General features: G+C 44.4%; 1 protein-coding gene across 1 annotated transcript in view; it reads left to right on the plus strand.

The window, feature by feature from the left end:
- Window positions 1-12,180, plus strand: part of DOCK1 (dedicator of cytokinesis 1) — a 597,377-nt gene that overhangs the window by 483,244 nt on the left and 101,953 nt on the right. Inside the window, exon 41 of the mRNA XM_014587219.2 lies at window positions 4,757-4,815. Within this exon, the coding sequence (XP_014442705.1) occupies window positions 4,757-4,815 (59 nt within the window). The remainder of the gene's footprint in view (window positions 1-4,756; window positions 4,816-12,180) is intronic.

Genomic DNA, 12,180 nt, shown 5'->3' on the forward strand with positions numbered 1-12,180 from the left:
TGGTTGCTCTCCCTGAATTCTTCAGTATTGTTTTCCTTTCTCTCCATCTCTGAGCACCCTTTTTTTCTCTCCTAGAACTCCACTCTAGGTTTTTCCCTTGCTTCTTGGCTATTGTTTCATTGCCAGGCTCTTATTCCTCCATTCAAACATTAAGGGTCTTGGGCTTTCTCAGTCTAATCCTTCTTCCTGAGATACATTTTTCAAACTGAGGGTCTCAACTATTTATTGGTCCAGGATATCAATCCAATGGCTTATTGTATTTGTTTTCTAGGTCAGTCTGCTATAACAGTGAACACACACTTTGTGGCTTGAATCCACAGAAATGTATTATCTTGTGGTAATGAAGGCCAGAAATCTAAAATCAAGATGTCAGGAGTGTTACCTCTTTTTCAGCGGCTCTGTGGGGAGAATCTGTTCCATGTCACTCTCCTGGCTTCTGTTGGCTGTCGTTGTTGCTTGGCTCTAACTGCATAGCTCCAGTGTCTGCATCTGTCTTCACCTGAAATTCTTCTGGGATGTGTCTGTATCTCTATATTTCCCTCTCCTATAACGATATGAGTATTTGGATTTAGGACCCAACTTGCTCTAATATGACCTCATCTTAACTTGATTATATCACATTCGTAAATGTACTTGTATACCAAATATATCTTGCACATTTTCTTTTTATTTGCCAGAGAACATGTATGCTTGCCAAAGAGAGAGACAGAGAGCATTCCCTAATGGGGCATAGTCATGCCACAGTCCCTTCTCCTCCATTACTTCATCCCATTGGGATTTAGAACATCCATGCCCACGCCTTGGTATGTTTTTCAAGCCACTAGTGCAGGGATTCAAACCACAGTCGCCCTTACAGGATCTGGCTGACTTAACCACTAGGCACAGGCTGGCCCTATTTGCATGCCTTTCTTATTAGTGTCTATCTCTCCTACAACGATGATAATTGCCTGAGGTCTGTGGGTCTTGTGCTTTCTACATATTCATATTTATATTTCCATATTCATATCCCCATATTGTCTTTTTTATCTGGCCTTCAGTAAGTACTCAGTAAATCCTCACAAAAGAGTTGACCTAAGTGACCATAGCATGGACCTCAGTCCATGAGGAGGATGCTATCATGCGATCCAGTTAAAGATTTTAAACAAGGGGCTTTAGCCTGGTTTGAGTGCTTGGTAGATGAGACAGAAACATCATCTGTCTCTGTCTCTTTCTCTTTCTCTTTCTCTCTCTCATCCTTTACAAAAGCCTAGGGGGATGAGCATCATGAATCATTTTCCCACTACTACAAATGAGGATACTGGGGGTTAGAATGGTGTAACTTGCCCATGTGCTTAAGTTTCACCTCAGAGTGGCTTTACCCCCAAGCCTGGACTATCTCTGGTGGACAAACTTTCTGCTTCTTGGGTTGAAGATGCACAAAATCAGGTGCTAAGATCAGGCCACAAAGACCAATTCACACTCTTTTATGTCAGGTTCCTAGCCTAGAGGTAGGATCCTATATCTCCCTGAGCAGTGGAAAGGCTGCCTCATGAGCCTGCATTCCTAAGCTCATTCACTTTGTAGGTGGGTCAAGAATACTAGGTGTGATAAGGAGACCCCGATTCCAGCTCCACACTCTTCTAATATTGTGGAATCAGGCACATTCATCCACCATCATGAATCTCTACTTTCTCATTGACAAAATGAGGATAGCAGTGTCTGTCTGTTCCCCCTGATAGTCTTATTGTGAGACTCAAATGAAAGGGAAGCCCTCTGAAGGAGGGCTGTGCTGTAAAGTCCTAGAAGGTGTCTACTGGTAATAGAGATATGTGCAGTGGAGCAAAGACCGTGGATTTGGGAGTCTGAAGACATAGATCCTTTTCTCGCCTTACCCTGAGACGGTGACCACATCCTTTTGCTCCCTGCTCTAGCACTAGATCACTTCCCTCACTACAGTATAAATTGTTAGAGAGGAATTTAATTATAGTTGTGAAGGTTGCTACCAGCTCTGCAATTGTGTTCCCAGCTAATGAGCAGTAGCCTAAACACTCCCAACTATTCTCATTTTCCCTTCTCCATGGGAAGAAATTAGAAATGGTTTGGGAAGCCCTCTAGAAGCCTGGTGACAGCTGTAACTATTCAGGATTACTCTGAGGCATATATAGATTCATCAAAGCTACTTTCTTATTAAAACGAAGAAAAGATCAATCTCTCTGCCAGGGATACCCAGTCACACCCACCCTTTAGCTCCCTACTCCTTCTTACCTTTGTTCCAGGCTTGAGTACACCTATGTTTTTTTTTAAAGAATTATTTTTTCTTCCTCTTTCTTTCTTTCTTTCTTTTCTTTCTTTCATTTGGCCAGAGAGGGACAGAGTGTGAGAGAGAGAAAGAGTGAGAAAACAAGCCTCCAGGTTCGGAACTTGAACCACATGGTCAGCCATGTGGAAGTTCAGTGCCCTCATCCACCACACCACCCACCAGCCCTGAGTACCCCTATCTTATTTGACTATTCAAACAACATTTTCCACATCGCTATGCCTTGGGCCTGACTCCCTCAAGGGATGTGCCCTCAGATCTTTGCCAATCCCAGTGGTTCTCAAGCACTGCTGAGGCACTTCATTTTCTGCAAAGAAGACAGTAAAATGCACCTGAGGGTGTAAATTCCCACTTGGTAGCCTTCCCCATGCATGCCCCCCCAGCATCTAGACTTCAACACCCACTCTGAAAAAATGGCAGATCTCTACCATGGGTCACTCTTATGTGACCCAATCTGCAAATATTAAACCCACTGCTACTAAAGGTCTCCTGTGCATAAATTTGTACTCTTTAGGATTTCTTTAGACCTTTTATGATTCTAATCATCATAGGACCTGAGAGTAAGAGTGGAATAGAGAAGCACAGACACCTGAGAGGATCAGCTTAGCAGTAGGTGTTCTTATTTTTTGAGAGCTATTACCCCAGGACAAGAAGGAATTCTGGGTGGCTTGGATGTGAGAAGAGTGTTTAAAACTTGAGGTAGTCAGTAATTGATAAGCCAAAGACATTCCCTCTGAGCCTCTGGCGTCCCCTATGTGTTAGGGTCCATTCACAGGTGACAGTGGGTCAGAGGGGCTGGGGGGGAGGGGGTGTTTTGTGGACATCTCTATCCAAATATCATGCTCCTAGGTTTGCCCAATGCCTGCTGGGGTCAAAGGGACTACTACACCAGGGCACCACAATCCTTACTAACCTCAGGGGAAAATCAGCCCAGGCTTTGGGCCTGGTTTCATTTTCTGCATTCCTCTCTCATCTAGTAAGTGCTAGGAGGATGCCAGCCTGCTAGATCACTAGATAGCCAACTGCATCCTGCTGGCTTGGGCTGCAGCAGCTGCTGGGATCCCTCTGTCATTTGTGCAAGAGCTAAACGGAGATTAGGAAACTGGTACTCCAGACCTCAAAAGGATGCAGCACATAACTACATGCGGACCATGTGTCTCCTGGGCAATCTGGGAGGCAAGGTATACCTGGCAAGGTGCTATTCCATCACTCATAAGCTTGGGTCCAGTAGCTTTGTTGCTGGCATGCTTTCAGTGACCATGGATGGTGGACCTTTCCTCACTGTGGTCTTGGCCATGCTGTAAGCTCATCCCCCTGCTGCAATTTCCCTTCATGTTCCAAAGTGATTGTTGAGCAAAGCTTGTAGGTAATACATGGGCCTCAGAAGATCAGCTTATCCTGATGGGAAGAATCTTATGCTCGCAGTTCAGTTTCTCTTACCTGAACTGTGGGCTGAGGCTGGTAGACTCCTGCATGCCAAGACAGACCTGCCAGGTGAGATTTATCTTCCAAGGTTGAGATTATCACACCTGCTGTAGCCCTCTCCTGCCGTGAGTGACAGACAGGTGTTTAGAGCACCAGAGACTTTTATAATAAGGTGGCAGCAGGCTGTGGTTGTTGATTTACCGGCAGGATCTTCACCTCAAGAGCCACAACTTGGTCATCTGTAATCAGGACTTTCCTTTCCATGTTAGCTGGCATGAGGATGAACAGAGCAAGCTCAGAGAGACAGCTGCTAAACTGTAATACTGTATGATAATTTTGCAGATTATTATTTTTAATATAATCAGCCTTTTCCTTAGGCAATAAAGGAAAAAGTTAAATTGCTCACAAACTAATAAAGGTTTATCTTCTGAAGCATCAAATTCTGTTTACTCAGGAAACACACACCTCCTCTGTTCACCCACCGGGGAGGAAAATTAGCATTTCTTTTCCCTGATAAACAAAAACAGCAGAATATTTGTTGACATCCTAGTCCTTCCTTCCATTTAAAATGATATAGAAGAATGCCAGAAATTTGGAAGAGGCTTGCCCTGACTCTCGGCTTGATTTCAACATGGGAACACTGCTTACTGTGTGCAGTGGGATGTTATTTGGTGTCTGCGGTGCATAGATGCTGACAACATGCATGGGAAATGAACCCTCCCTTAGGCCACAGAGACAAGAGATTGAAGAAGGGAAAATGCATTACTCTCCACAACTTCCCCCATGTTCCCACAGGAGGAGGGAGGATGTTACATAATCTTCAGTGATGAGAAGTGAGATTCCCTCGGCTGGATTCCTACTCCTTTGATTTTTTTGTTGTTGTTGGTCGTGGTGGTGCCAAAAGAAGTTGAAGCTTTCACATTTTCCCTTCTTTGCTCAATGATGAAAGACTTTTAATTGCACTTAAAATAATTCTAGTTTGATTTTCAAATGCTCTTAGAATGACTCAGCATTTTTCCTTTCCCTGGTTTCCAGGTATGGAGATATGAGGAGACAGATTGGCTTTGAAATCAGAGACATGTGGTACAATCTTGGTGAGTGCCTGAGATTTTGGACTATGATGAATATCTTGACTCCCTGGTGGGTCAAGACTTTGTCCCTGTTTGTCAGTGTTGGGATAGCTTAATAATCTGAATGGCTTCTGTTTCACAGACAGCAATTGCTACCCTTTATAGTAAATGTTTTCAGTAATTTAGAGAGAGGAAACTAAAGGAAAGGAAAGAAAATTTGACTGGTGGGGCAAATAGAAAGTAGTGTGCCCTATTGTGTTGGGTGAACACAGCGCTAGGAATTCCATTGGTCCTGGGCATTACAAACATTCTGTAATTTCTTATGCACCAGATCATATAGTTCAACCTACTGTGACATTTGCCACAACTTACTGTACTCAGGTTCACAGCATTGGCCTTCTTTTCTTTTTTAAAGTACACACTCACCAGAGAGAGACAGAGGAAGAGAAAAGAGAAGGAAAGCAAGGAAGTACCCTGCAAGGGGCATGGCATCACTCCGCAAGGCCATCTCCTCTCTTCCCCACCTCCTAATTGGACTTTGGGCATGTACTCTTACTGCAAAAAGGCTGGCATATTTCTCAAGTCACCAGGTTTCTCAAGCATTTGTTTGCTACTCAAAATTGAACTCTATATTTAAGTACACTGCCACCAGGTGGTAGTAACATAGTGTACTCCTGCAATCAAAGCACTAAGGGTATGTGTGTTTAAAATGTAAAATTAACACAATTTTATTTGTAAATAAATAAATTAATATATCTTTCTGCCTTCTTTCTTCATTAACAATATCTAGGAATTCTCAGTTAAAATTTTAACTGGTGGGCCAGTAGATGGCAAGTGTTTATGTCACTGGAATAAACATGACTGACTGTGGTTCAAGTTCCAGACCAGGTGGCTTGAGACTCACATCAGGCACGTGTGCACATGTACCTAAAATTCCAGAAGGAGAGGGGAGAAGAAGGGATTGTGGCATGGCCATCCTCTCTGGGGGGGGGTGAGGGGGGCGTGATTTCTCACTTTCACTCTTACTGTCTCTCTGTCTCTCTCTCTCTCACTCTCTCTCTCTGGTAAGTGCATGTACCCTAAGGCAAAAACCTCTTTAAAAAAATCTTTAACTGGTATGATGTTTAATTTTTTAGACATGGTCCTTAAAGAAAGAAGTTAGTGGACCCAGCCACTGGGGTACACATGTAGTATCACCACCACTTGGGAGGCTAGAAGCCACATGGGAGGCTCAGGTTTAGTTCCCAGGCCAACCTGAATAGGTTGGGTACTGGCACGGGTGGTTCATGACACAGTGAGACTGTCAGAAAAAAACGCCTCTCTCTTGTCTCTCCCTCTCTCTCTTATAAAGGGATAGAAAGAAGTGACTGATATTAGTATCTTCTCAATACCTTTAATATGCTCTCTTTGAACCTGGCCTCACTCTTAGTTGAAATTAAGTTCTTTCTGACACCTGCCTTAAGCAATCAGGCTCGCTTTGTGCTAAGGTGTCTCAGGCAATCAAGGGGCTAGTGGTTTTGCCCATATCCTGAGCAAGGCTTTCTGGGGCCAGGTGGTAGCACAGTTGTAGAATGCAACCTAATGTGAGGCAATCTCACATGGGAGGGCTCCTGGTTGAGGTCTGGAGACCTCATTGTACACCAGGCGTGTAGTTTCCCCATGATGCAGGGCTGGCTGAGGCTGGGAATGGATAGTGGCATGAAGATCTTGCAGGAGTTTCTCTCTCTAACACTTATGGAAGAAATTAATAGATCAAATTTTTCATAAAAGAAGAAGCAGCAGCCTATGGTGGCTTGTTATGAGAAGGCCTCTGCTCTCCCCTCTGATCCAGAAAATCATTTCTCTACTAGAGGGAAGCAGAAGTCTGTCCACCTCACTCTATTTATCCTGTTGCACCAGGGTTTCACTGTTCTGTCAGGGATGCGGCAACTTAGGAGCAGCCCAGCCCGCTTGCTTCTTGAGTAGCAGCCTGCTCCCTTCGTGGCTGGAAGCGTGACTAGAAAAATGCCTTGTTGCACTTCTATTCCTTGGGCTAAAGGGAGCAATATGACAAAAGCTAAACATGGATTTCCAAATGGCCCAGGAGCAAGCCGGAGCAGGGATTTGAGGGCCACTGTGACTGTGATTAGCAAGCTAAGAGGCCATGCCCATAATTGTGGTCTCAGTGACCTCTTTTTGTCCAGAGCCAGATTTCTTCAGAGGGACCTCATCTTTCCTGATTTTCCTAGATGTCAAGACATGTGTAAAGGGAGGCCCTATCTCATTTCAAGGGAGTTAGGAGAATTTCAAATATTTGTCTTTCTGCTTAAATGAAGGATATACTCAGATAAATAAATGCAGAAGACTTTGAGGGAAAAAGCCTGTAATATATGTGCTTGCTCAATATATACTGAATGCCTACGTTCTGCGGCAGAAATTGGAAGATTTAAAGATACAGAAGTGGAGAGGGCAACTGTAATACCAGAGACTGGATGGATAGGGGGTGGCAGATGTGGGGGCTGGGAGGGGCTCAGGAAAAATGCCTTCAACCAACAGAAGAATGCAGTTAGACAGGGCAAATGGATGGTGGAACAGCAAACCATGACTGAGTGAAAAAAAACCAGACATTGCCAAATACACACACACACACACACACACACACACACACGTGTGTGTATGAGATAGGGAGAAAGAGAGAGAGAAAGAGAAAGAGATTGAGACCCCCACAAGATCCTCAAAGTCCTCATGCCAACACCAGTCTTGGTTAGCCTGGACACAGCATGTGTCCACAGGCATGACCAGAGAAACCTCAGACCATGAGGCTGGGACCTTTCCATATGACCAAAGAATGAGAGAAACAGAGCAAAAAAAAAAAAGACCGTCCAACCAGTGGAGCAAAGAATTAACAGTACACATCATAATGTAGTGTTCTTTGTTGGTATTATCCTTGATTTGACTATCACATGCTGCATATATGCTTTGAAAATCCATGTTATACCCTACAAAGATATACAACAATTAAATGAGAAATTATAGAATAAAATAAACAAAAAGGGTGGAAAGGCCTATAAGTTACTCTATGGATAATGTGACATTAAAGACTTTGGTTTAATGTGAGACCCCAGCTAGGTTCTCAGGAATAAAAATCCCTTGCAGAAGTTCCCAGCTGGAGATGCAGAACTGGTCAGAATGACTCTGTCTGCTTGTGCCCTCTGAGAGGTAGAACCTGCACGAAGGTGTGCCCTGGGGCCGCCCGTACTGGAGTCAGCTGAGGACCCTTGAAAGCAACTCTGTGCAAGGTCTTTGCAAGTGACTTTCCTGCCAGGTACCATCCTGTCCTTGTCTTCCTGCCACCCCTGACAGGAGAGTAGGAGCTCTGGCTCCTGAGTCAGGAGAGTTGCTAAATGCCACCTTGGAATCTGCATCCTACCCTGCCCTGTGACTCAGTCTTTCTTGGCTTCCTATCCCCAGTTTCCCAGGCTGTAAGATGAAGAGGTTGGGCTGAATTTTTCAAGAGCTTTCCAACCCTAAAGCTCAATAATTCTATGACATATATATATGATGATCTCAGTAATAAAATGTTAAGGCTTTTAGAACGGAGAGGCGGCCCATTCATGATTCATTCTAATTGATCTTTCTGTGTTCTTTCTTAAAATCACGCTCTGAAAGATAACATTTGTCATTTGCCCTGGTAGGCCAGACAGCAGGACTCGAGCCAGGCAGGGATCATGTATAGCCCTGGGAGAAGGAAAGAGAGAGACAGGAGAGGGCAGAAGAGACCCTCAGAGAGATGGCAGAGTGAAGTTGTTCTCTGCCAGGCAGCTGGGAGCCCAGAACTTTTCTCAGCACCAGAGTCCATGACCTTCACCTGCCATAGCCCACCCTCGGCCTGGACCTATAGTGCCTCTGGCCACAGGCTCTCTTTGAGGCCCTCCTTGACTCTGGCCCTTCCTAAAAGACTGACACCACCTTCTTTTAAGTTGTTTTACTTTTATTCTGAAGTACAAACTGTGAGTTGTTTATTTCCCCTAATAGGACCATGTCACATATGCTTTAAAATGAAGGTACTTCATGCTGATTGGCTTGATAATGTTTTTCACATCATTTAAAATAATTAGATGCACCCACCCTAACAGATTCCAACAGGTGGTTACATACTGAAATGCTTCCTTCTTCGTAGCTAGCTGCCACAGCCACACAGTTGACGCTGGCCCCTTAGAGTCCCCCAGGACCCTCCCTTCCTCACACTGGGTCATTAACTACAAGGCACTGCTGACAGAGGAGCCTTTGGTACCCAGCTTGAGCTATAGCTGGCCAGAGGTCATCTTGACCAACGGGTGTGCCTCCATTTTCAGTGTTTTGTTTTGCTGTGTTTTAATTGTAATTGTAATGTCACCTTTGGAGTCCGTAAGCCTGACTACCATTGAAATTGGCTCCATTTCATTTGTGTGCCATTTGTCACATCAGTGCAGGAAGGAAAGACAGGCCCAGGGAAGGTGTGTTTCACTGTGGTGCCACCTCCAGGCCCTTGGGAAGGTCTGGCCTTTTGAGGACACACACTTTGGTCTGACTCCGTTTTGTAAAGCCATTTCAAAGCACTTGGTTCTCTTAACGTTATCTGTCATTATGCTCCAACTAGGGCAAGTCAAGCGACAGAGCCTTCTGATTTGCAGCGTATAGAGGATGCAGTTAAGACAGCACATTTCCAACCATTTCATCCTGTCAGTTACTGATTTGCCTATGGTGATTAATGCCTAAGATGTGTGTTTTGCAACTTTTCAGTTGAGAATGCTGGCTCTGGCATGAGAAGCAGTCAAGAGGGCAAAAGGAAACCATGACCGTGGCCAGTTAAGGGCAGAGACTTGGACACAGCCTGAAATGACCATCAACCCCCAGGGTTGGGTTCCTTGGCAGTAAAATAATTAAGTTATTTGTAAAAGTCCTGGCCTTTTGAGGACACACACTTTGGTCTGACTCCGTTTTGTAAAGCCATTTCAAAGCACTTGGTTCTCTTGACGTTATCTGTCATTATGCTCCAACTAGGGCAAGTCAAGCGACAGAGCCTTCTGATTTGCAGCGTATAGAGGATGCAGTTAAGACAGCACATTTCCAACCATTTCATCCTGTCAGTTACTGATTTGCCTATGGTGATTAATGCCTAAGATGTGTGTTTTGCAACTTTTCAGTTGAGAATGCTGGCTCTGGCATGAGAAGCAGTCAAGAGGGCAAAAGGAAACCATGACCGTGGCCAGTTAAGGGCAGAGACTTGGACACAGCCTGAAATGACCATCAACCCCCAGGGTTGGGTTCCTTGGCAGTAAAATAATTAAGTTATTTGTAAAAGTCAAAAAATAAATAAATAAAGTGTCTGCTGCCCACAAGATCTTCCCCATGCAGCCCCTTCGAATTGATAAGAATAGCTCCACAGGTCACCTCAGGCAGCCTGGCTCCTTCCCAGCCTGATCTCAGGTGTTCGAGCCTGCCTGGGAGTGTCACTGCTGAGGCTGCCATTCTCAAAATTTATGACAGCACATATCCGCCTATTTTCTACACAGCTTTTTATTTATTTATTTTTTTAAATGGGCTCAGGTTTGGGAACATATTGGCAGGCCAATAGAGCTAGCTCTGCCAAGAAAATAAAAATAGAAGTCAGATATATTTTTTGTCTTATGATTAACCACCTAACATTCCATCAGGCCTTAAGCCCAATACTCCACAAGACCATTTCTCCCTTTAGTCTTTCCAGTAATCTGTGTGGCTTATTGAGAGGAGTGTCTCAGATGGCACCTCCATGTGCATCTTAGAGCAAGGATCTGGGGTCTGTTTTGCTTAATATAATGCATGTTGCAAATAGGGTCCTGCCCCCTGGGACAGAGCAGCATGTTTTTTCCCTCCCAAACTAGTCATATTTTGAGTCTGAAAGGGGAAATCAAAAGCAGATTCTCAAGAAAAAAAGGGGGGAAATGTGCTTATTTACTCAGCTCCTAAGTTATTTATCAAAGTGTACTCTGAGGCAGCCTGCTAGAGCACCTGATCGCTCTCTCTTGCCTTCTCCTCCTCGATTTACATTTTGTTTATTACATTCAGCACACGGAGCCAGCACACTGTATCCGATCTGGCCAGAACAAACGTACTCGCAGCAAGAGCTATGTCGGCTGAGTTCAGTTTGGGATATTTCTCATGCAGCGATTCCATTTATGAGTATTTGGGGATCAGGCAGTGGTGTGCTTTTTGTTAAAACCTCTATACATTGTGGACATTGTGGCCTAATCAGTTTGGCTAGGGGTGGAAGTTTTATTCTGCCTGCGCTTGGGTATGCAGAGATTTTCCTGGGGTTGGACTAAGTTTAATGTCCCACATTTCTGAACCCCAGTAAGAAGTAAGCCAAACACTCAGGAGGAGGCTGCTGAATTGGAAGGGCCTGGCTTTTTGAGAAAGCAACCTCTTATTCCCAGGAAAATTGATTCCATGTTCTATACCCAGAATAAAGAATCCAGGTGGGTTTTAAAGGATTTGGGAGTGATAACTAGGAGAGTGCTGAGGTGACCAAAGGTGAAATATTAACTTTGTCATTTGATAATGATCTCATTTTACTTTGTCTTTGGAGAGATTTTCACTGTAGGGCGCGTGCGCTCACCAGACAGACAGAGAGAGACACAGAGACAGAAAGCGAGAAATCACCCCCCAGGGGGGATGGTCATGCTGCAATCCCTTCTCCTCCATTCTCCTCTCGGGATCTTGGGCACGCACGCACACGTGCCCGGCGTGAGTTTTAAGCCACCGGGTCCGGGACACGAACCGCGGTCGACTACGTGGGAGGCCAGCGACATAGCCATTACGCTAACTGCTGGTTCCCTCATTTTCCTTTGTCTTAAAAGGAGAGAAAAATATATATGGTTTTGTATGCTTTCTTCTCGAAGATTACACTGTAGGAGTCTCCTTGATCCTCATTGATTTCAACCCTGAGTTCATCATTAAATTGGAATGAGATATGCTCCAGGGGCAATCCATAATGCAAATGTCAAAAATAAAAAATGATTGCCAGAGAATATTCCCCACCCAGCCCTGCTTCATCTTGGGGACCATTGTTTTGTGAAGGTTAAATGCTCAGGGATATCACTGTCCCTAGAACGTGGGGCTCCAACTCCAGACCAGTGTTTCTAATGAGAAGAGTAATGATCAAAGGTTAAGAAACCGCTGTTTTTACCTTATTTTTCCAATCCCTGCATCAATAACCACTTGTTACTGCCTTAATGTTCCTTCCTACTTGGCCCAATAAAAACTGGTGGTGACAGACAGAACTTTATGACACTGAAATTGTGGTTGATGAACAACTCGCTGTCACTATCATCTGTTTTCTGAAACATTGGCTCTGACATTTTTTAGGCATAATACAAGGAAAGTGTCACC

This window comes from Tupaia chinensis, unplaced genomic scaffold (genome assembly GCF_000334495.1).
Source record: "Tupaia chinensis unplaced genomic scaffold, TupChi_1.0 Scaffold000197_1, whole genome shotgun sequence".
Lineage (NCBI taxonomy): Eukaryota > Metazoa > Chordata > Mammalia > Scandentia > Tupaiidae > Tupaia > Tupaia belangeri.